Below are 26,039 nucleotides of genomic sequence, written 5' to 3' on the forward strand. Positions count from 1 at the left end.
ACATTTGCCTCGTGGTATTGTTGGCAGGCACTGTCAAAAGAAATGGTTTAATATTATCTACCTCAACAGGGTGCTATCTCCATGCATTTACTTCTGGCTATAAGCACACTTCTCTTGATGAAGTGGTTTCTCTACTGCTTCAGCGAAGTCGTCCAACAATATGCCCTTTGGATCCTGTCCCGTCTACTCTTCTACAGTCTATCACACCTGAGTCACGCATGTGTTTAATACTTCACTCAGTTCTGGAATAGTTCCTTCTTCTTATAAACAAGCAAGGGTTACCCCTTTGCTAAAGAAAAGTACACTTAATCCAACTGATGTGAAGAACTACAGACCTGTCCCTTTAATACATGTATTTAAAATACGTATTTCAAATACAAAATACTATTTTGTAATTAAAACACTTGAAGCGAAAACAATCATTAACTTGTTCAGAAAATTGAAATATTCTGGCGAGGTGGGGCCACGGGTTGGCACATTCCCGTGATGGACCTGTTGCGTCTTCATCCATTGTTTTTGTCCATGGTTTCGTCTCTAAATCTGACCATGGAGTTGACTTTGGTGGAAAGCTAAAGGTGATTGCTGATAGGCTGTCATGGTGCCTGCACAATCCAATCATATTTGAGAGGGAAATAACAAATTGAGGGTTTCCGACAAGGGCGTAGGTTTGGTCTCAGCTTTGGTGGGGACATCCAATCCCTGCCTGGTCACTACTGCTAGCTTGTGTGGCTAGTTATTTTGCTTAGTTACACTCTGCTTTATGAAAAAGCTTCGTATGTCCCCTTTCTTCTTCTTGGGTGGCATAGATCTACACACCACAAAAAGGGGTTTTTATGTATGCTGAAGGGAAAAGGGAATATTAAAATGTTTCACTCTGGCCTTTTATGGGGTAGGCCTATGTATTGACAGACAGCCCTGGTAACTTACCGTTGTCGTTGACACACCCGCTCGCTTGACTACCAGTGCAAGAATAAAGCAATGTGTGTGCAGCATGCGTGTCAGATAACCCTTCCCCCTCCCCCTCGGTTTTTCAGCCAATCAAACGACGACCTTTCTTGTACTGTCGTGCTGGCTGTCGGAATGATCAGCAGCACAAATGAGTTCGCTAAAATATTGGTGGGGACAATTTTGTCATCTTAAAATATTGGTTAGGACTAGTCATGAGCGTCCCACCCTAAATCTACGCCCATGGTTTCCGAGATTTTTCTTTTTTCCTTTTTTTTTTGAAGAAGTAACGGGTACACGGTTATGGATAGAAATGTAGCAGAATAATGAGTACAATATTTGCCTCTCAAATGTACTTGAGTAAAGTCATGAGTACTCCCCAAAAATGATAATAAAGTACAGATCTCTCAAAATTGTACTTAAGTACTGTACTCAAGTAAATGTACTCCGTTACTGTCCGGCTCTGTTATTAATTCTACTAGACTTATCTGCAGCCTTTGATACTGTTAACCATGGCATTCTTCTTTCTACACTATCTGAACTAGGAATTTCTGGGAAAGCTCTTGACTGGTTTGAATCCTTAAAGGACATTCTTTTAGCATGACTTGGCAAGGACAGGTATCAAAGTCTCATGACCTGACCACAGGTGTGCCTCAGGGATCAGTATTAGGGCACTTTTTCTCTATTTACAATACTTCCTTGGGTGAGACCATTCGCTCCCATGGATTTGACTATCACTGCTATGCAGACGATACTCAGCTTTACCCGTCTTTTCCACCTGAGGACTCTACTGTTTTTCATCGCATTTCTGCATGCCTTAATTGGGCCCCTCAACCATATACCATGCTATGCTATATAATCTATATGGATGAGGGCCCTCAGTCAAATAACACAGGTCATCACAGGCTGTGATGTGATAATCATGTGTGTTTATCATGCTTTGTAATTGGCATCTTTTTTTACAACAATTTGCCTTAAATATATTGATGGTTATACTATTTGTAAATCTCAATGTCAATTTCTTTCGACAAATCCCACCAGAAGTCATAATTTAATTGAACATTTTAACATTTTTGAAAATTTTTCAAAAATGTCTCCAGGGGGCATGGAGTTACTAACGTTCTGCGCTGGGCCAGGGGCATGTGTCTCATGCTTGATATACTGTATCATAAACTTTTAAAGGAGTTTGGGGCTGTTGTGAGCAGTGTTTGGAATAACGCTGTTTAAAAGAACGGCGTTAGGTAACAACGTTATTTTTTCAGTAACGGCTCCTACACACAGTTGCGTGCGTTGCAGTGCTGGAGACGCATCCCATTCACTTTACATGGGCTCACGTCATCCGTTGCCGAACTGAATTGTGGGTCCGTTGCGTCGCGTTTCTCCCGTTGCTCGCGTTGAGAAGTTCAGCTGTTGCTTCACCGACGGATGGCACCAGCCAATCAAATTACGGTTATACCTTAAGTCATTTGCATAGCTACCGTCGGGAACACCCACTGGCATGCGTTGACGGAACGCAACTGTGTGTAGGAGCCGTAACGTGGTAATCTAACGGTGCAGAACCACTAGCACTTCACTACATTTTGTCGTGTCGCATTACACTTTAGTCCTATGGGTGATGGAAGGCAGCGCTGCATTTGAAAATATGTCGCGCGTTAAAAAGCTGGCCGATGCCCATTTTTATACAAATGAATCCGTTGAACGCGAGGCGACTATCCAATGAAAGGATGAGGTTGTAGGTCCTTTGTTCTACCACAACGGTGCCTGTGAAACTTTGGTTCCGCTTACAAGACAAATAATGTTTTAACGATCTCTTCCACGACCACCCAGTAGTCCATAAAACAAACGAAACTAGGATTTGGATGAATATATTGACTGTTGGTGTTTCTGGTGAGGATTTGAGATTGCATTGAGTAGTTTAAATAAAACAAGATTTCGAAATGGCTTGCATAGTTTGTTTAGGCTATTAATGTGTTGTATACTGTTAAGTACATGCCTAAAATTGTGGTCCATTTGTGGAAAAACACTTAAGATACGTTAAAATGAACTGAATATGAGCTGGTAACTGACATTTTAAATGAAACGCCCACACACGACTGAGCGAGGGGAGGCAGCGCGACTCCATGCGTATGTCGTGTCGTGCAAGTGGATCGGTACCGTAACGGCCTCTACACACAGCTGCGTGCGTTGCAGTGCTGGAGATGCATCCCATTCACTTTACATGGGCTTACGTCATCCGTTGCCGAACTGAATTGTGGGTCTGTTGCGTCGCGTTTCTCCCGTCGCTCGCGATGAGAAGTTCAGCTGTTGCTGCACCGACAGACGGCACCGGCCAATTAAGCCAATCGACAGACGGCACCAACCAATCAAATTACGGTTATACTTTAAGTCATTTGCATAGCTACTGTCGGGAACACCCACTGGTGTTATGCTGGGTTTTATCAATAATAAAGACGCCAACACTTGACTGCATTCAACTCATTTATCCGTAACTTCTGTGTTTCGAACTCTCATCTTCCCTCTAAAACCGTCCAGGTACAACACATAAATTGTAACAACTGGCATCGTTGACGGAACGCAACTGTGTGTAGGAGCGGTTACGCCGGTGATCCACTAGCATGCAATGCAAACTCCCCAAATCGCGACGCTACCCTCAATAAAGACGCTTTGATGGGCGTTCCCTTTTGTAGATGGGTGGAAACGGCAGGGCAAAAGCAGGTAGCCTAGTAAGCAACCAAACTAAATGTTTCCCTCCACTTTTTTGAAATTACCGAGGGAAAGTCACATCTATAAATTAGTTTGCAAGTTGGGCGGTCATTTCAATCATGAAGTTGTCCCTGTAGGATTCTAGCCACACATCATACAAACACGGAAAAGTAGACATTGCTATGATTAATTTTATGATTAAGTTTCATGGTAGCCAATCAGAGCCAGTGTTTTTACACACGCGCCAGCACACGCACCACACACACACACACACACACACGCAACAGCTAAAATAGAGATTCGACGAGCAATCCGATGAAACGTTGGCATTTTCAAGGTGGAGATATAACCACTACTTCAAATTCATTGTGGTCAAAGGCAAGAACGTGCATGTAATGTGTACATTATGTCCAGGAGCGAAGACTTTGTCGACATCCGTTGTAAGCAACTCTAATTTAAAGGAACCATATGTAAGAAATGTATTTCAATTAATCATAAAATGGCCCTGATATGTCACTAGACATCAAGAAATCATGTTAACTTCAAATACTTATAACACTGACAACAGTAGTCTGGCCAGGATATTGCCATTTAAAACGTGAAGTTGCAGCCCTCAACTGATGTTGATGTGTTTTGTCATGTCATGTTGTGTTTTGGCCTGATGCGCCACCCTCTACCTATCTACTAATCACAAAGTCAGTAGTGTTTTGGCATCCGGGTTGGCAACCTCAAGTCAGGGGGGAGGGGGAGGGGATACACCGCTCTACAGTAATTTGAAAGTGATTGCAGTACCAGTTTTGGCCACAACCTTACATATGGTTCCTTTAATGAAGCATCTCACACACGCATCTAAAGCTAGTGGGCAAAAACACCGATACCTCCACCACAGATGATAGCTTGCCATCCACTAGCAAAGAAGGACTCGGAGCAAAGTCCTCCAAGCAGCAAAATCTTTCTGCCTCACAACAAAAACCTATGACACAGGCTGAAGTCAACCGTAGGTCTGTCGATGTGCAATATCTTGAATTTCCCATTGGGATCAATAAAGTATCTATCTATCTATCTATCTATCTATCTATCTAATAAATATCGAAAGTTATGTAGCCTACAAACACCTGTCTGTTCTACTCATTTCAACTGGCTGCTCAAAACTGCTGTGTGTGTGTGTGCGTGTGTGTGTGCGCGTGTAAGGGTCCGGAACGGGTCTACAGTAAATACTAGCGAATTCAGGTAGACTGGCGCATCTCCGCTGGATTGCCACCGGGTGGGAGGCGTGAGCTAAAAGGACCCCGGCCCCTCGTTCGCGGGAGGCAGCTGGCGCAGAGGTTTTGTAATTCCGGAGAACGCACGTGTAAGGCTGCCAGTGATTGGCGATAGATTTTGATGGATCATTTTACGCAATTCCTATGCACAGGGGAAACATGAATGAGCTGCGCACACAGGCGCTATACTAGTTGTTAAACACGCCCGGTCCGTTTGATAACTTCTAATGCAGTAGCCCCCTTTCAAGAGTAGCTTACTCTAACCATTGTCAAATTGACGTGTAGTAAGCTAATTGCTGATATAGCCTACAGCTTTAATATTCTGGATTTCGATAACAGCTGAGAAGTGTGTCTCTTCCCAATGTTAAACGAATATTTTGGAATACAGCATCTAGGTCTCCATTCTGATTGAGTCTCTCTCTTATGAGGTGCCGACGGCCAACATAATGTGGCTTGCTTGTTAATGTCACTCGGCTGACTTGAATGAATCGGTTTCCTGGCTGTGGCTGAGGCTGTTTATTATTCTCTGTGCGTTTTCCGGGAGCTCCTTTCAAGAAAAAAAAGTGTGTGGGAGGGAAAGAAACTCCGCTGCCGCGGCGAGTGGTCAGATATGTCTCCAGTATGGCTCGTGGCTCCTGCTGCGTCTCATCAGCGTGACGTCACGCGCTGAGCTGTCCCCGCCGCACTGGTGCTGAAACAAGATGGCTGAGCGCGGGCGAGCGGGGCGCTAAGGCGAGGCTGCCACACACACACACGCACATACACACCGTCCTGCGGAAGAGAAAGACAGAGAGAGAGAGAAGCGAGCGGTGTACGGGACGTAACCACTTAGTTGCTGTTCAGCTGGTTTGAAGGCATACGACTTTTGTCCCCCCTCCCCTTGTCTTTGAAAACGGATTGGTTTTGAAGTGAACAGCATCAAATCTCAGCACGTAGCCTATAGCTACCCAACTCCGGAGAGGAGAGGCAGGGGGGCCGGTAGAGGACAGCTTGCGCTTCTCAAAGCTACTACAAGACATGTCACTGCTCTGTGTCGGGGGTAAGTGGAGAAAACAGCCTATCTCTGTTGCGCGGTACCGGTACTGCTGAGGTGGTTGGAGATTTTGATTTGGCAGCCTACAAAACATCATTGTGCTTACAAGTGCTTCCTGCATATTCTGAAAAATGAAAGTAACTTACCACAGTTGTTATGCATTAAGTCAATAATTATGTAATATATCGCATCAAACATAGGCTTTATAGCCTCATGTAATTTCACAAAGTAGCCTAAGTGATAGCCTACTAAGTAGTTGCTTCATGCTCTGCTTTGTTTAATCGGACAGTTATGAGGTGCTTCCCTGTTTGTATTATTATTATTATTATTATTATTAATTATTATTATTATTATTATTATTATTATTATTATTGCAGATATTTGTCATTGGGTCATTTGATTATAGGTTACTGGATCAATATTAATTTAAGAATCGGATATTGTGATTCTTTTACTCTCAGATATCTGTTATCTGTCAAAAAGCTCTGTTGATGCGCTGAAGATGTGGAAAATGGCAAAAAGAAAGAAAAGAAACGTGGAAGACACCCCAACGGAATCCTGTAGCTTGTGTCCATGTCTCCCCCGCTCGTGAGGGAATCCTGTGGGTGTGCGCTTGAGGTCGTGTTATGGGTTACAATGACTATCGGCGCGGCGTCATCGAGGAGCGTGTCTTGCACGTCTTCTTCATTCTGTTCGTTTTCGACACGACGACTCTCTCGCCCGGAAGCGTGCCCTTCTTTGATTGTCGATTTGTTTAACGATGCAGTCAATGAAAATAAGATCATACGCGCACGGTACCGTTGTGAATGCCCCGCGCGCCGCACTCATTCATGTGTGCCACCGGTGAATGTTTGACACACCGAGTCGCGACGCGTGTCACACCGCGTCACCTCTCCCGGCGGCGACAGAGTCCGGTTAAGGGACGAGTACGCACCTCTAATAGTGATAGTGCTATTTTTAGCCCCCCCGTTCCCTCTTCTCGGCTGCTGCATAAAGATTCCTGGTGTGTGACGTGCAACCAGTACATCTCCACAGACTGCTCTGTGCGTTCAAAGACGATGTGTGTGTGTAAAGATGCTGCAGAATATTTCCTAAACTATGCATGTATTTCTTCCCTTCTCTCTTGTTTAGTCTATCCATCCATCTATCTATCTATCTATCTATGTATCTTATCTATATGTCTGTCTGTCTATCCATGTATCTGTTGAGGAGTACATGTTTGAGTTTGTGTGTGTGTGTGTGTGTGTGAGAGAGAGAGAGAGAGAGAGTCTGTATCTTCTTCACAATATTCTCTCATTGCACCAAAGCCCCATGTTGATCCTCTTGAGCTGAAACACATGAGACAATGTTGCCTCAGTGTGTAGTGGCTGTGTGTCCTCGCCCCTGGCAGGCAGACAGATGTGTAGACAGCTCTGTGTCCTCTACTCCTGGGCACTTCCCTTGCAGGCTCTCCCTTTCCATCTCTCTACCCTCTACCCCCCCCCCCCCCCCTAATTTCTCCCCTCCTTCTCCCCCTCTCCATCTCTCTCTCCCTCCCCCCATCTCTGTCTTTCTCTCTCTCTCTCTCTCTCTCCCTTCTCCATCTCTCTCTCTCTCCCTCTTTCTCCATCTCTCCCTCTCTCCCTCTCCCTTCCCGCCTCCCTGCCTTGGGTTGTCATGCTGGCGACTCAGGCTCTGGGGGCAAGTTCACCCATACATTACCCGAGCCTGGCAGCCCAGATGTCAGATTGAGCTCCTCTTCCTGAAATGTCTCTGCCCTCCTCCTGACAATCATCCAAAGGAGCTGAAGTCAGAGTCGGAGTCAGAGTTGGGGGAGTTGGGGTGGGGGGGTTTTGGAGTTGGGGGGACAGCAGTATGGGTATTAGCAGCAGGGGTATCTGGGTAAGGTCACAGCAGCCTCCTGCAGCCAACATAGGGGGGGACTTATTTACGATAATGCTCAATGTCATTTTTTACGGCGCTGGAATAAGGTCACTGTGCTGAATCTGACAGCAACGCTGGAGTCTGTCAATATTTTCCCTGGTGATTCACCGGTCAGTTTTTATTATTTTTTTTAGCCATGGCAGGAAATGGTTAGTCTGAGAGAGAAAGACAGAGGGAGAGAGAGAGGAGAGAAAGAGAGAGAGTGTAATTATGTGGAGGAGCAGTCAGCCCCCACCCAGCCACGTTCGTACCTGGTTCGATGGGGCACCCAAACCTGCCACTTGACCACAAAGGGCCAGGCTTGTTGGTACGGCAGATGGCAGATCTTAGAATCAACCATAGCGGCAACACTCAGCCACATTGCTCTCCCTCTCGGACAGCACATCCCTCAAATGTGCCCATCTGGGTCCAAATCCAGAGCAGCACCTCCGCTGTGTGAGAATCAGTGTATGCATAAGTCCTGCCCCCTATGTCGTGGGTGTAATTTTCCTTTCTTGTTTACGTTTGCTGTCTTGTTTAGTTGTTGTTATTTACACTGAGCTGTATTTCTGCGTGAATGCCTGCATGCCAGGCAGGTAGGCTGTAGAGAGTCAGGGGTCAAGGCCAGTGTGACCTCTACAGTAATGGAGTGCATAATGGAATGTAGACCACATTGAACCAGCAGGCCCTGGCTGACCCTGGAACTGACTCAGTCCTAACCTGGCTCAGGTCTTGAACTACACACACAGTGCACACACACAGTACAAACACACACACAAATACAGTGCACACAAACCGTACACACACACACACACACACACACACACACATACACACACACACACACAAATACAGTACACACAAACCGTACACACACACACACACACACACACACACACACACACATGAACTAAACACAAACAGTATACACACAGCACACACACACACAAATAGTACACACACACACACACACACACACACACGAACTAAACACAAACTATTACAGTATTATATGAATCATGAGTGAGTGGTAAACTCTAGCTAGAGTGTAGGAGTTGTGTTTCCAGGATTCTGTTGCCTATGGTGGGTGGTATGGGGGAAGGGGGTAGATTGTGTGGTGGCTGTGTCCGGTATGTATGGGGGTTGTATTCTCTGTGCTATATGGTGTGTGGTATTGGGGCCGGGGGGATATATATTGTATGGCATATGGGGACACAATATATTCTGTGGTATATGCAGTAGGGGGCAGTATATGGGGGCATATGTGCAGTCTATTCTGTGGTATATTGGGGGCAGCCGTGGCCTACTGGTTAGCGCTTCGGACTTCAGTTCCGGTTGCCAGTTCGAACCCCGACCAGTAGGCACGGCTGAAGTGCCCTTGAGCAAGGCACCTAACCCCTCACTGCTCCCCGAGCGCTGCTGTTGTTGCAGGCAGCTCAGTGCGCCGGGATTAGTGTGTGCTTCACCTCACTGTGTGTTCACTGTGTGCTGAGTGTGTTTCACTAATTCACGGATTGGGATAAATGCAGAGACCAAATTTCCCTCACGGGATCAAAAGAGTATATATACTTATACTTATATGCAGTAGTGGCCAGTATATGGGGGCATATGTGCAGTCTATTCTGTGGTATATGCAGTAGGGGGCAGTATATGGGGGCATATGTGCAGTCTATTCTGTGGTATATGCAGTAGTGGGTAGTACTGTATATGGGGGCATATGTATATTCTGTGGTATATGCAGTAGTGGGTAGTACTGTATATGGGGGCATATGTATGTGGTATGTGCAGTCTCCAGAGTGTGAGAGTGTGTTATGTAAGATTATGTTTGCATTCCCTCCATGTTGAAGTGTCACATTTTCACAGCCCACACACGACCATGAGTCACGGATGATGGTTTGGGCAAAGTGATGTGCTGTGCCCTTACATAAAAGCCTCCATTTGTAGTTGATGTTTTGCCAAGAATGTTTGTGCTTCTGTGGAGAGGGTCAGTCTGTGGGTCCGGTCAGGGCTACATACACAGGACAGCACGCACACACACACACATGCACATGCATACATACCCCTTATACAGACACACACACACACACACACACACACAAATAAATGCAGTCACATTCACTAGCTTACCAAGGGCTGTAGGCCAATCTAATCAGATCAATCAAAACTCTCATGAGCAGGACAAATGTGCAGAGTATTGGATTTTGAAAGCCCCAGGCCATAAATAATGCATGGATGCAGATACTGTGACACTAGGACCACTAAGCTACCAGGAGCCATTCCTGTAGCATGAGCAGAGCTGAGGGGTTATGAGGGGGTGTGTGTGTGACGGGGGGGCGTTTGTGCTTGAAGTGTGTGTCGCCCCAAGAGGTGTATTTACTCACCGTCTCTGTGTGTTTGTGTCCACTTGCCCACACTGGCCAGCTGTCATTGGTCACTCACTGTTGTCTTTGTGGCCCGCGTGCTGTGCGTGGCGCTGAATAATGCATGGGGGGTGGGGGTGGGCAGTGATTTATGATTTGGGAGCTATTATTAAGCGTCTGTTTCCTGTTCTTCTCTCGGCAATTCAATTCCCCTTCCATTGATCCTCGGCCTCTCCTCTCCTCCCCTGGTCTTGATGTATTGCAGAGGCTGCTGTGAGCCCGCGTGAGGAAAGGAAGTGCACACACACACACACACACACACACACACACACACACACACACACACACAGCACACACAGCACACACACAGACACCACCACTGTTGCTCTGGAACGTTCAAATCAAAGCCAGCCCCCTGCCAGAGGGAGTGTTTGGGGCACTCGATTCACCAGACCGCGATACGTGAAGTCTCCTGCTCAATGACAGAGAGAGAGAGAGAGAGAGAGAGAGAGAAGTAGAGAGAGCGAGGTAGAGAGCTACACTAGATTAAATTTCCAAGGGTCAGGACTAAAAGCCAACAGCTGCTGTATGGCCCAGAAACATGACGAGACTGAGTACAGGTGTCGCTTTAGAACGTCTATTCTATTGCCATTTGTGTTAGAGAGTTTCAAAAAAACTTGTTTATCTCTCTTGAAGTGGGGGTCTTAAAGGAGAATTCCGGTGTGATATTGACCTAAAGTGTGTTGAAACATGATACCGAGTGTGAACGTATGTCTCATAGCCCACCTCGGCTTGTCCCCTGCACTCCAAAATCTGGCGCTAGTTAGCCGATGCTCAATGTATCTCCACACTTCATTGGTAGACTTCCGATGGCCCTGACATTTAAAACGAGACATTGAGAACTTTGAAAAAGCACTGGTAGTTTACTTACAAGACGATTTATACAGACAGTATCTTCACGAAGTTTAGCGTTTGCAGCCATCTTGAATTTAGTCACGATAAGTCAAGCGACGAGTAAGAATGAACAGGTATGATATTAACAGGTATGATAGCAGCAACTGGAATCCATGCATTTCCACTGAATTATTTTTGGAATCTGATCCTTTATCATACCTGTTCATTCTTACTCGTCGCTTGACTTATCGTGACTAAATTCTAGATGGCTGCAAACGCTAAACTTCGTGAAGATACTGTCTGTATAAATCGTCTTGTAAGTAAACTACCTGTGCTTTTTCAAAGTTCTCAATGTCTCGTTTTAAATGTCAGGGCCCTCGGAAGTCTACCAATGAAGTGTGGAGATACATTGAGCCTCGTAAATGGTGTAAAACAGTGATTTATTTGCATGGCTAGCCCGATGCCGAAGCACCACCATTGAAAAAGCGGTAGCATCGGTTAACTAGCGCCAGATTTTGGAGTGCAGGGGACAAGCCGAGATGGGCTATGAGACATACGTTCACACTCGGTATCATGTTTCAAAACACTTTAGGTCAATATCACACCGGAATTATCCTTTAAGGAATTGCCAATTTACTTTTAAATGGTACACATATTACTCTGAACAGTCACAGTTAAGCAGCTATATACAGAGTTTTTTTGTTTTGTTTTAAGCTTTTTACTTTTGGGGCCTTTCATGACAGTGAAGAGAGTGACAGGAAGTGAGTGGAAGACAGAGATGGTGTGGGGCCGCGAAATGACCGGGGCCGGACTCGGACGCTAGTCCCAGTGGGCTCCTGGACACAAATGTGGTATAGTATGGATGCTGTAGCCGATTGCCCCACAGAACATGTTAATACTGTATAAAGCCACAGAACATGTTAGTACTGTATAAAGCCAGAGAACATGTTAATAGGCCTACTGTATAAAGCCACAGAACATGTTAGTACTGTATAAAGCCACAGAACATGTTAATAGGCCTACTGTATAAAGCCACAGAACATGTTAATAGTGTATAAAGCCACAGAACATGTTAGTACTTTATAAAGCCACAGAACATGTTAGTACTTTATAAAGCCATAGAACATGTTAGTATTTCATAAAGCCACAGAACATGTTAATAGGCCTACTGTATAAAGCCACAGAACATGTTAATAGTGTATAAAGCCACAGAACATGTTAGTACTTTATAAAGCCACAGAACATGTTAGTACTTTATAAAGCCATAGAACATGTTAGTATTTCATAAAGCCACAGAACATGTTAATAGGCCTACTGTATAAAGCCACAGAACATGTTAGTACTGTATAAAGCCACAGAACATGTTAATAGGCCTACTGTATAAAGCCACAGAACATGTTAATAGTGTATAAAGCCACAGAACATGTTAGTACTTTATAAAGCCACAGAACATGTTAGTACTTTATAAAGCCATAGAACATGTTAGTATTTCATAAAGCCACAGAACATGTTAATAGGCCTACTGTATAAAGCCACAGAACATGTTAATAGTGTATAAAGCCACAGAACATGTTAGTACTTTATAAAGCCACAGAACATGTTAGTACTTTATAAAGCCATAGAACATGTTAGTATTTCATAAAGCCACAGAACATGTTAATAGGCCTACTGTATAAAGCCACAGAACATGTTAGTACTGTATAAAGCTACAGAACATGTTAATAGGCCTACTGTATAAAGCCACAGAACATGTTAATAGTGTATAAAGCCACAGAACATGTTAGTACTTTATAAAGCCACAGAACATGTTAGTACTTTATAAAGCCATAGAACATGTTAGTATTTCATAAAGCCACAGAACATGTTAGTAGTTTATAAAGCCACAGTATGAGTCTAGAAACACTGCCTGCCAATAGTTGTGCTTAGGATATTAATCATGGTATGAAATTAGCAAATAGATTTTGCATCATTGTTAAATTATCTTTGGTCAGAAATTGACCCTCTGTGCCAAGCCAGTGGCGCTGGCTGTGATGTGGACCGGACCCACAACTGGGCCGGTGTCAGCTGGTATCCCTACTGTGTTAGTCAATTAGATATCAGATCAATCAATCACCTTGCGTGGGGTGTTAATCAATTAGATATCAGATCAATCAATCACCTTGGGTGGGGTGTTAATCAATTAGATATCAGATCAATCAATCACCTTGGGTGGGGTGTTAATCAATTAGATATCAGATCAATCAATCACCTTGGGTGGGGTGTTAATCAATTAGATACAGATCTGATGCTTTCTTTGCCTGCTGCCCCCGCCAGCAAATAATGACTGGATTAAAGTGAGACCATTATGATGCAATTAGAGCCTGTGAGCAAAGATGTAAACACACACACACACACACACACAGACACACACACACACACACACACACACACACACACACACACACACACACACACACACACACACACACACACACACACACACGCACATATTCAGGAGGACAGGAAATGCAGCAGTGGAGAGGAGCCCAGCCCAGTGCAGCACTAAAAGCTTGCTGAACAGGCACTGTCTGTCTGAAGAGATAAATAAATGAACAAACTCCTGTGAGTGTGTTCACCAGCGGAGAGACAGAGCTGTGTGTGTGTGTGTGTGTGTGTGCGTTTGTGCGCACGCGCATATGAGTGTGTGTGTGGGAGGGAGGGTGTTTTTCCATCGGTTCCTTTATAGTTTTCAAATATTAATTTTATCCACCAAAGATAGAACTCACTAAGTGAGTTTTTTCTGTTTTTTTTTTTTCACACATGCGCGCACACACACACACACACACACTCACTCATACTCTCTCTCTCTCACACATACACAAAACCAAAACACATAAAGTCTGGTCCCTTCCTCTCAACTTTGTATATACAGCATGCACCCCCCCCCCCCAACACACACACACACTTTGTAGATGTTAACAGGTAAACACACCCGGCCCTAATAATAAGGCAAATTATTACACGGCTCTTCATAATGCTGCTGAATGCTCCATTCACTTGAATGGGCCTTCCCAACGTTCGGCGGTCTGCTAATTCTGAATAACAGACCGTTGCTAAGGCAGGAAGAAGAGGGGTGAGAGAGGGATGAAAAAAGAGGTTGTGATTAGAATCAGGAAGAGTGATTGAGAGAAAGGAAGAGAGGAGAGTGATTGATGATGAAGGTGGAGGAGTGGGCACTGGGTAATGAGGTTCAGGAACAGCTGCTGATGTCCTGTAAGCACCGCTGATTACACATACTCAGATGAGTCCAGACTGGATCTGATCACGAGCTGGGTCAAATTCATCGTCATGGCGATCGGCTGTTGTGTAGTTAAGTTAAGATCAAATGAAATTTATATTATAATGAAATCTTTAAAGATGCGCTCCAGCCATTGATTAAGCCCTAAAATACATCTTAGTTCCTGAAAGATACATTCATGAGTTTTTCTTCCATGATAAAATCCCTTCATGGCCTTGAAATAGCTTGTGTGCATCTCTACTCCCTCTGCCTCTTCTCCAGTATGGGGAGCTATCTGCCAACTCAACCTGCTTGATAACTGGGTTTGATAGCATCATCAAATGGCCTACAATATTATGCTATAGGTCATGGCTGACACTCTTTAAAGCATATTCTGTGTGGTTGTAAAACTATCCTGATTCAGGGTCACTATACCTGGACACTGTATAACTGGCAGGTTGGCTTGAGAACAACAGAGTTGAGTTTAACTCTGCGGGCAGATGACAGAGATAGTAGAATTTAATTCTACTATCCCCCCCCCCCCCCACCCCCACCCCTCCCGACACAAACACACACACCATACCCCCCATACAAACACACACAATATACCCATTACTACTGTTAATTTATTCTTTAAAGTTGAGCTGGCTCTTGAGCACAAGGAATTTCATTACTCATAATTCCTTTTATGAGTACATGACAATAAACCACTTGAACTTGAACTTGAGCCGAGAGGAACAGAAAAGTATAAGCAATTCTGGAAAATGGGTCAAGCATGGGACTGTGGTGGTTGTTGGAGGTTCCACAGTGCATGCATGGTTTTGATTGCTTTGAGAGCTGACATGGTGTGTTGTATTTTGAATTTGAGCACACCGTCTATTTTATTGAGCTAACTCTGACATTTTTAAAACTTGTCGCTGTGTTTCTGGGATGGTACTTGTTGGTGCCTGCATCAATGGCTCGTGTTTTGCTGATCTATGGCCACAGGATCAAAGAGGTTTGAAAGACGAATTAGTTGGTATTTGTTGGTGCCTGTATAATGGGCTTGTATTTTGTCAGTTATGTTGCTGATCAGGGTTGGGTCAGATTACTTTGAAATGTAATCCATTACTGACTACAAATTACATGGCAATTTTTGTAATCAGTAACGTAATCAGTTGGATTACCAAAAACATGTAACGTAATCTGATTACTTTAGGATTACTTCAATAAATATGCCCATTAAGTAAAAGACACCACCTCAGAATTGATGAAATAATTCTCATTCTATTTTTCTTCTCCACCCTTCTCCAAACATGCACAACTCAGCTTAACCTTTATAAGGGCACACCTGGACAAATAATTTAGCTTTCGCTGGATTTTTTTGACCCAGGAACATGGCCTGAGATTGGCATAAAAAAGGGAAGTGTTAAACCCAAATGACTCCATGTCCGTTTCAATTGTGGGGGTGAGAAAATTATTATTTTGGGATGTTGTTCAACCAGGGGGACCTGGTGACTTTCTCAAAGTAAACGGTAACACTAAAACAAGAGGCTACATTAAGATTAGGAGGAAAAGATCAGGCAGTGTGCCGAGAGTAGTCCCAATAGTAGTCTATGTAAGTTAGTAAGTAAGTATATCTTTTGATCCCGTGAGGGACATTTCGTCTCTGCATCTATCCCAGTCCGTGAATTAGTGAAGTCTAAACGGCAAGCCCAAAGGCCGAAGCCCTAAACAGTAGGCCATGGCTGCCCCAAAAGTCAGCATTTGAACATTAAACCACACAATGATCCAAAACATACAGCCAAACAAGGCAAGAAATGGTTAACAGAGAACAATATCAACATTTTAGAGCGGACCTCAATCGATCAAAAAAGTGAGCACAAGGCCAAAGTGATGGCAAATAATCGTTCCTGCCTCAAAACCCAGATTGCTGCTAAAAAGGTGCAGTCTACAATCATTGTGGAGACATGAAGAGGCTTAGTGGGTATTATATGAACCATTTTGAGAGCTGTGGTGGTAAATAAAGATGTTTCCAGTGATTGTTTAAAAAGGGTATGAATAATTTTGAACACGCAATTTTTCATAAAAATGTTAAAAAAGATAAAAACACTTTTTTTTTATTCCATGTTTTTACCACATTGTCTTGCAACCTTCTGCAAGTGCCATTTGAAGTAAGAACAAACATATTGGTCAAGAGAAAAATCAATATTTGCCAGGGGTATGAATAATTTTGTTCTTAACTATATCTTAAAAAAGTCTAAAAAGTGAACATCCGAATGAACTGCTTGTCAAATTAAAAGATAGCTAGGCTATCATAAAAAAAGTTGCACTGTTTGCATGATAAAATGTAATCAGGTAATCCCCAACAATGTAACTGTAATCTGATTACACCATTTTTTTATTGTAATCTGGGCTGATTATAGTTACTTGATTTTTGTAATCTGATTATGTAATCCAGATTACATGTAATCCGTTACTACCCAACCCTGTTGCTGATCAGATCATACACAGCAATGAAGAAGATGGAATTAATTAGTTGGTGCCTGCATCAAGGTCTTGAGTTTTGTTTGGTTATGTTGCTGAATGTAAATGGCCACAGCAACAAAAAGGATTGACTGAGGAATTTGTTTGGTATTTGTTGATATTTGTGGCTACCCACATCAAGGGCTATGTTGCTGATCGGATCATGAATGGCCACAGTAACAAAGAGGAATGACTGAAGAATTAGTTGGTAGAGAACCCATCATGAGTGTGGATGGGGGTGGTTCTGGGATGCCAGACACCACCGTTGAGCCTTCTGGAGGTCTTAGGGACCTAATTCAGCGAAACATGAAGGAAGTTGCCTTCTTGACAACTCTAGTGAAGAGTAGCATTCAGGCTACTGGCAGCACATGTGATTCTGTGTGAAGGAGGTAGCATTGTGTGTTGGCGACTGCCGCCAGCCAACTGTGCATTGTCGTATCCTGTGTCTTGTTGTGTAATAATGTTAGATGCTTGGTAGTTGATTGGCCACTGGGAAAATCCCCTAGCACAAGGAATTTACCACCTCTTCTGTGTGTATCTGTGTGTGCGTGGGGGGGGGGGGGGGTTGGCTGTGAGGCAGATGGCTCACTCCTGGTTAGCAGTGTGTGTGTGTGTGTGTGTGTGTGTGTCGGGGTGGGGGGTACAGATTTTGTGCATCTGTGTCTGTGTGTCATCAAGTGTGTGTGTGTGTGTGTGTGTGTGTGTGTGTGTGTGTGTGTGTGTGTGTGTGTGTGTGTGTGTGTGTGTGTGCGTGCGTGCGTGTGTGTGTGTGTTTGTGTGTGTGTGGTGTGTGTTTGTGTGTGTTTGTGTGTGTGTGTGTTTGTGTGTGTGTGTGTGTGTGTGTGTGTGTGTGTGTGTGTGTGTGTGTGTGCATATGTGTGTGTGTGTGTGTGTGTGTGTGTGTGCATGTGTGCGTGCGTGTGTGTGTGTGTGAGAGAGAGAGAGAGAGAGAGTGGGAGAGAGCAAAGGGCTGTGGGCTTTGAATGGTAATGTGTGAGCAGTACTGTGGCAATAGAGGAATGAGGGTGAGGGCGGCTATCAATTTTACATGAGCCTCTCTGACGTCAGCACAGGGCCGCCTTGCTGCAGTGGAGAAGAATCTCTCTGTCCGTCTCTCTTCCTCTCTCACTGTCTCTCCTTCTTTCTCTGTGTCTTTTTCTCTCTCTCACTCTCGCTGTCTCTGTCTCACCATCTTTCTCTTTATCTTACTTACTCACTGAGGGCTGTATTTTGGGCCACCAGCGCATGGCGTAATACTCGTTATTCACCCGCGGAAAGTTGAATTCGCTATTTTGCACGTTTATTTTTTAAACATTGCGACCAGGGGTGTGGCAATTAACAACCTAGGGAGGGGCCTGGCGCGTTGTCTAAAAATCGCTATCATACACCACCTAAACCTGGTCAGAAGTCAATGGCGAGTTGTTCATATGCTATTTTAAGAGCGCATGTCAACAGTCATATTGGCAGGTGCACGCACCATCCTTCTATCATTCAGGAACGCACACCAGCGCACGTCCATGCAAAGCATTACAAATTGCACGATTACAATGGGAAACATAATTAGAATAAAGATATTGCGAAATACTGTACATCTCATGATGAGTAGTTATTCACCATCATTTGCAAATTGGTAATGACGGTTAAAAGTGATTAGGGGAGAGGCGAGAGACACGTATGGAGCACAGCTGAAGACGCACTGTCACGAGATATAAGCAACTCCTCTGCAGGATAAATGTTGTTTTATTCAGTCATTTGAGCAATATTAGGGTAAGTGTTGCTTTTTCCAGCCTATGTTTTCGATGGTAACCCATTGTCAGTCAATAGTGAAAGTAACTGCATATAACTTACTTCGTTGACTGACACCGTGGTGAAGTTAGTTTCACTTTGCCAATGAGTTCAAATAATAGACGAGTGCAAATGCATGAAGGCTATGCTAGGTTTTAGTAATGCATGGTTTAAGAATGACTATTTCATACGGTCTCGCAAGCAGCCTCCTTCAAATGCGCCGTTGAATGCCAAAATACCGATGCATTTATTTGACATATCGCGCGTTGTGCCGTTAAAGGCAATGACAGATGTCATTCTCATTGGTTTAAAATGATGTTACGCCCCAAACACACCCATATGACTGATTAAAAGACCTAGGAACACCTTGTTACGCCATGCGCTCCACTTTTGATAACAAAACCCCTCCCAATGTGAACTGGACATCCTACTAAATTTGAATAGACTTTTGACGAGTGACGATGCACTTTAGAATGTCATGATAGGGCCCTGAGTCACTCATTTTCAATCTCTCTGATATGTTCTCTCTCTGATAATCTGTAACCCCCCTTCCTCTCTCTAGCTCTCTCTCTCTCTGACTCTCTCTGTCTATATTTATATGAACTTATTTATGCACATAATGTACATAGGCATACACACACACACACACACACACACACACACACACACACACACACACACACACACACACACACACACACACACACACTCTCTCTCTCTCTCTCTCTCTCTGATGTGAAACAGTTTAATTAGGGTGTTCAATATCAGAACTCACAGGGGAGACTTCAGGAGTTCACATCTTCACCCAGAGAGAGAGATTGAGAGAGAGAGACAGAGAGAAATAGACAGAGAGAGAGAGAGATAGAGAGAGAGAGACAGAGAGAGAAACAGAGAGAGAGTGATCAAATATCACTACCTTCTCTTTTATTTACCCCCCTCTTTTCTTCACCCACCTTTTCTCCTCTTGTACACACACCTTCTTCTCATCAGTTTTTCTCTTCTCTTACTCCTGCTTGTTTACTTATATCTGTTTCTCTCTGTATATTTTTCTCTCTCTCCTTCTCTCCCTCCCTCCTTCTCTCTCTCTCTGTTTCTCTCCTGAGTCTCTGACTAGTTATTACAGTGAGAGGCCTGTAGGAGAAGACGTTGAAGTGGAATATGGAAGAGTGTATGGGAGCCTGGGACAGCACACACAGCTTAGTGTTCACTGCACTCTTCTACACACACACACACACACACACACACACACACACACACACACACACACACACACACACACACACACACACACACACTGCACTCTTCTACACACACACAGACACACTGCACACAACGTAGTGTTCACTGAAGTCATCTACACACACACACACACACACAGCCTATAGTCCGTGAGCCAGAGGGGTTGGTCGTTACCGAAAAAGTGGCAAAGGCTACCATACCTTTTCTGAAAGCCTGGAATCTCAGCTTTTCAATGATGTATGATGGCCATCTGACAAGAGTAGCTGTTTTGAGTTATCACACATAATGTAAACTAAGGCTGAGAAAATAATGCGTATAAATCAAGCAGAACACTGGCACAGCGCATACACAAGCACACACACACACACATGCACTCTCTCTCTCTCTCTCTTTCACACACACACACACACACACACACACACACACACACACACACACACACACACACACACACACACACAGCACAGCACAGCACAGCACAACACAGCACAGCCCATACTCCATAAACCTGCTTGAGTCCTGATACTGAGTCCTGCTGTCTGTGTTTAAAGTCTATTTTCTCTGTCTGTTTTTTTGCAGTGAAAAAAGCCAAGTTTGATGGACCCCAAGGTACGTAATGTGCCATGTTAAAATATGTTAAGTATGTGTGCATCTACATGTGTTAGTATTGATCTCTTAATGTAAAGTTGTGCTTATCTTACATTCTTTCTCTCTCTCTCTCTCTCTCTCTCTCTCTCTCTCTCTTTTCTCTCTCTCAAATTTGGGTAAAAATGTGAACACAGAATAAACAATAGCATGTGTATGTGTGTGTGTGTGTGTGTGTGTGTGTGTGTGTGTGTGTGTGTGTGTGTGTGTGTGTGTGTGTGTGTGTGTGTAGGCACATGTGTGTTTGTGCACAGGAGCATGCATGTGTGTGACATGTTCTCCAAGAAGTATGGGCATTTTATTACTGTCTTCAATGACTATAAAGTATAAAATATAAAATTTGGTAGGTCTTTTTGGATGTTAGTGAAAAAAGGTCTGTCTTAAAGTGCCTCTCTCTCTGTCTTTCTTTGTATGTGTGTGTGTGTGTGTGTGTGTGTGTGTGTGTGTGTGTGTGTGTGTGTGTGTGTGTGTGTTGCCCTCACAGAGAAGTTTAACACCTACGTGACGCTGAAGGTCCAAAATGTGAAGAGCACCACTATCGCAGTCCGCGGCAACCTGCCGAGCTGGGAGCAGGACTTCATGTTGTGAGTCCGTCTCTACCTCTTGCTCTTCTCTCCCTCTCCCCTCCCTTTCTCTCTCTCTTCATCCTTTTCTCTCCATCTCTCCATATCTCTCTCTTCATCTTTCTCTCTCTCCCCATCTCTCTCTTTGTTTCTAGTCGTTAATCTCCTTTTTTCCTGATTTATCTTTCCCCCTCGTCCTCCTCTGCTTCTCTGCTGTTTGTCTGTATATTCTCTCTTCTCTCCACTCCACTCCCCTCCTCTCCTCCCCTCCTCTCTTCTCTCCTCTCCCCTCTCCTCATATCTGCTCTACTCCTCTCTTCTCTCGTCTCCTCCTACCCTCTCCCCTTCTCTCCTCTTCCCTCCTCTCCTCTCATCTCCTCCTACCCTCTCCTCTTCCCTCCTCTTCTCTCATCTCCTCCTCTCTTCTCTGCTCCTCCTCTCCTCCTTTCTTGACATTTGCCCCTGTTCATTTCTCTCCTTGTCCCTCCCCTCCGTCCCGCTGAATTGATCTTTCTCTTTGCATCTTCTATTTTGTTTTTCATTTCTTTCCTTCTCTTCTCTCATTGCCTCATTCATTTTCTCCTTCTGCTCATTCCAGCCCTGTCTCTTTTTTTTCCTTCCTCCCCTCCTTTCATCTCTCACTTTCTCTGCCTCTCACACTTCCCCCCATCTCCCTCTCTCCCTCTCTCTCTCTCCCTCTCGCCTACTCTGATATCTCCTCTCTCTCCCTCTCTCTGCCTCCCTCTCGCCCCATCTCTCTCTCTCTCTTTTCATCATCCCTCACTCCTTCAATCCTGCCTCTCTCATCCCTCTCTCTTTGGGAGGGCTGTATCTGGGTTATGAGGATGAAGTGAACCTCAAGAAACACAACTGCCGCTGAGCAGAAACAGCAGAAAAGGCAGAGAGAGATGGAGGGAGAAAGAGAGCGAGAGAGGGAGGAAAGAGAAGGGAGAGAGAGATGGAGGGAGGGAGAGATAGAGAGAGAGGAAGGAGAGTGAGAGAGACAGAGAGAGAGAGAGGGGGGAGAGAGGGGGGGTAGATGTCTGTATTTCTGCACTTTTTGTTCATGCTATGGAAGCACTATTTCTCACTAAATGCTCATGCCAATAAGCCTATTGAATTGAACTAAATTGAGAGAGAAGGAGAGAGACAGAGAGAGGGGGAGAGAAAGAGAGAGAGAGAAGTGGGGAGAGAGAGAGAGGGGAGAGAGAGAGAGAGAGAGAGAGGGGGAGAGAGAGAGAGAGAGAGAGAGAGAGAGAGAGAGAGAGAGAGAGAGAGAGAGAGAGAGAGAAAGAGAAGAAAAGGGAGAAACTAGAATGGAACAGGGCAGTATGTGGGTCATGAGGATAGAATATACAACCATAACAGAGGAGGACAGAGAGGGTGTGAGATAGATGGCTGGACACCAGAGCAGATAGAGGGAGGGAGGGAGGGATAGAGAGAGGGAGTAGGAGGAGAAAATGGAATGGAACAGGGCAGTATGTGGGTTATGAGGGTGATGTGTGGCAGTCATATAACTCACATCAGCTGAGCGTGCACACATAAACACACACACACACACACACACACACATGCATGTGCCTGCCTATGCATGCACCTGAATACAAAACACTCCATAAACAATATATATATATATATATATATATATATATATATATATATATATATAGAGAGAGAGAGAGAGAGAGAGAGAGAGTGAACCTCAAGAAACACAACTGCTGCTCTCATCTTCAGAGAGAGAGAGAGAGAGAGGTGAAGAGAGAAATGGACTTGGCTTGACTTTGTAAAAAGTGTTGTTTAAAAACCAAAGACCAATAAAAACATACCAGTTAAATCATCATCTACATCACCAGCTAAACACAAGGCTGCCGGAATGGAGACAGTCTCTCCCCCAACACCTCATCTCTCCTGAAACCCAGAGCTAAGTTGTCTGTCAACCAATAAAACACACACTCAACCACTCTCCACTGATCATGACAAGATCCATGCAAAATGATAGCTGCACTTGGCGGAGAGAGATAGAGAGAGTTTGAGAGAGGAAGAGGCAGCACTAACTATCCAGTGTGATGTTCACACACACACACACACACACACACACACACACACATGCACACACACAAAGAGGCAGACATCCTGCTGTTTTTTCTTCAGTCTGAAAATGTCTTCTAATGATCTAATGAGAGCTACAACACCAGAGTTTTGTGTGTGTGTGTGTGTGTGCTGCATTCTTCATTCTTCTGTCAAAAAGTCTCCCAGAGGAGCAGCACAGAGTGAGAGAGTGAGAGAGTGAGAGAGTGAGAGAGAGAGTGTGTGTGTGTGTGTGTGAGAGAGAGAGAGAGAGAGAGAGAGACTGCTCATATTGGCTCTACAGAGGTTGCAGTTGGAATGGTGGAGACAGCACTTTCCTATCCCAGGACCAGGATAGAAGAGGAGGAGAGGAGATAGGGGAAGAGAGGAAGACAGAAAAGGAAGAGAGAGGAGAGGAGAGGAAGAGAGGAGAAAAGAGGAGAGGAAGGGCCCCAGCCGTGGCGCGGCTGGCTGGGGCACCTGCACCGTACGCCGGCGACCCGGGTTCGACTCCGGGTTCAAAAAGTTTTGCGAGATCTCGCAAAACTTTTGCGAGATCCCGCAAAACTTTTGCGAGATCTCGCAAAACTTTTTTTCTACTTTTGGAACTTGCTGGGCTTCCTACTTGACCCCAATAGGCCCACAAACCACTACCGCCAGATGGCAATCGTATCATAATACTATGATTGCTCTATCACTGTGTGTTGTGGGTTTTCTGGACACATTACATAGGCCTATGACACGGGAGGGAGAGGGAGACACCTGCGTGCAGACACGCACACACAGCAGGCTACAATAAATTGCAGACAGCAGCCTAATTTCGAGGTATCACTAATACCTATTAAATAAATGTAAAGGACACAGAACTGTAAGCTCAAATTCAAAAAAGTTTGAAGTCTACCCAAACATATGCAAAGGGAATATATATAAATTGTGTTGCATATGCTTAATTAATGTCAATTTAAAGATTATGATTAGCAGTTTCTATGCATTTTTCCATTGATAGTTACAGGAAGCCAAGTTGTTGCTTCTAGCCCATGTTACCTCCAGTTTCACTTGCTGCAGGGACGCACACATTGCATGAGCGATCATAAGCGTTCTATCTCCGATGTAGAACTCAAATGTGTCTTGACGCCGCCGTTTGTAAGATCAGATCAAATAAGACGTTCTAAATGGAACGCGATGTAATTAAGCTGTTCCTTTCCAAGTGTCTTGGAGATGTACTGTATGTGTGCTGACTGGGCTATGTCTATATAGTTGATGACACCAAATGAATAAGTATGCTGCAAATGAGCAGACGTGTGAAGCACCGGGCATAACTTAATTTCGTGGCTACGTGGAGCAGTAGTAGGTTAATTGTTGAGGAGGCCCATAGTTTGAGAAAAGCTGCAGATCATAGGCAGAGAAAGCATAATGCTCTGAGAACAGTAGCCAAAGGTTTTCCTGCAGAAACAGGTGCCTTGGTGCACGCACCCCGCTTTCACTTTGACTCCCTGCATTGTGACAAAAACTGTCAGTCAGACAGTGAATTTTGGTTTACTAAATTAGCATAATGCGGTAACAATTATCATTTCAATTCTATCTGAAATCTGCTCACTGCAGACGTTACAATGCAGACCCAAGCAGCAGCATAGCCTTGAAAGACGTACACTTTGAATTTGATCAGAGCGGCTCTGGTTCTTCACCTAACTTGATGTGATTGGCTGGATGACCGTTCAATCAAATCAACAGACCTATTTGTGTCTCTGTGTGTGCGTTATAGATACGGTTCCAACTCTGTGTGTGCGTGTCTGCACGCAGGTGTCTACCTCTCCCTCCCGTGTCATAGGCCTATGTAATGTGTCCAGAAAACCCACAAAACGCAACAGTGATAGAGCAATCATAGTATCATGATATGATTGCCATCTGGCGGTAGTGGTTTGTGGGCCTATTGGGGTCAAGTAGGAAGCCCAGCAAGTTCCAAAAGTAGAAAAAAAGTTTTGCGAGATCTCGCTTCCCATGTCACCCGGAGGGCTCCGTAAAAAAAATATACTTAAAAAAAAAAAAAGAAAAGAGGAGAGGAAGAGTTTGAGAGAGGGAGAGGAGATGAAGACAGGAGAGGAAGAGGGGGGGGTTCTCATGTCATGTGTTCACATTAACCTCTCCGTTGAAGGTTGGTTTAGAGATTCTGCAGAGAGAGATATTAGTGATATTTGAACTCTATGGCCAAACAAATAACCCCCCCCCCCCCTTCTGTGCTCCATGGGTGTGAGGGTGCACGCTAGCGCCACCTGCTGCTCTTTGGCTGCAATGGTGTTATGTGTGCAGGGGAGCACACTTGTTTTCAGATTACAGAGCCATGGCTGTGTTAGCTTTGAATCGCTCACCATTCCTTTAATGGACTCTAATGATGACTGGTGGTTGAGGAAGAGCACAATGGTTCATAGGTGATAGTTTCAGTATTATTTATTATAATTTGATGTGGTGTAAACATTTAGAGATAGTTCCCTTTCTGAGTAAGCAAACAGATAATAAGTGCACTGAACACCTCACATCAATGAACCCAACTAAACATCATCCTAAACTACTGCAGTCTCTCTAAATCACTGCTCAAGGGGTAAATCCTGTTTTGTCAGCTCTTTATGATAAACACACACACACACACACACACACACACACACACACACACACACACACACACACACACACACACACACACAGTCCCAGGTGCTCCAGGATTCTATTAGCATCACATCTGTCTGGTGGAGCTATCTGCCAGCTGTCTGTCCCTCTGCCAGTGTGGAGCTCACCAGGCACTTAGCAAACACACACACGGGACACTTAGCAATCAAACACACCGACACACACACTCACAAACACACTCACACACACACACACACA

At 44.4% G+C, this 26,039-nt stretch overlaps 1 protein-coding gene across 1 annotated transcript in view; it reads left to right on the top strand.

Annotated features, from left to right (window-relative positions):
- The first annotated feature begins 14,293 nt into the window (after positions 1-14,293).
- LOC143133482 (protein unc-13 homolog A) overlaps positions 14,294-26,039 on the top strand; it is a 67,349-nt gene continuing 55,603 nt past the window's right edge. The window contains exons 1-3 of the mRNA XM_076293244.1: positions 14,294-14,351; positions 20,464-20,493; positions 21,014-21,113. Of these exons, the coding sequence (XP_076149359.1) occupies positions 14,294-14,351; positions 20,464-20,493; positions 21,014-21,113 (188 nt within the window). The remainder of the gene's footprint in view (positions 14,352-20,463; positions 20,494-21,013; positions 21,114-26,039) is intronic.

Source organism: Alosa pseudoharengus, unplaced genomic scaffold (genome assembly GCF_046254945.1).
Source record: "Alosa pseudoharengus isolate Yale_2024_CS ecotype anadromous, Long Island Sound unplaced genomic scaffold, YU_APseudo_1.1 YU_APseudo_1.1_scf_2, whole genome shotgun sequence".
Lineage (NCBI taxonomy): Eukaryota > Metazoa > Chordata > Actinopteri > Clupeiformes > Clupeidae > Alosa > Alosa pseudoharengus.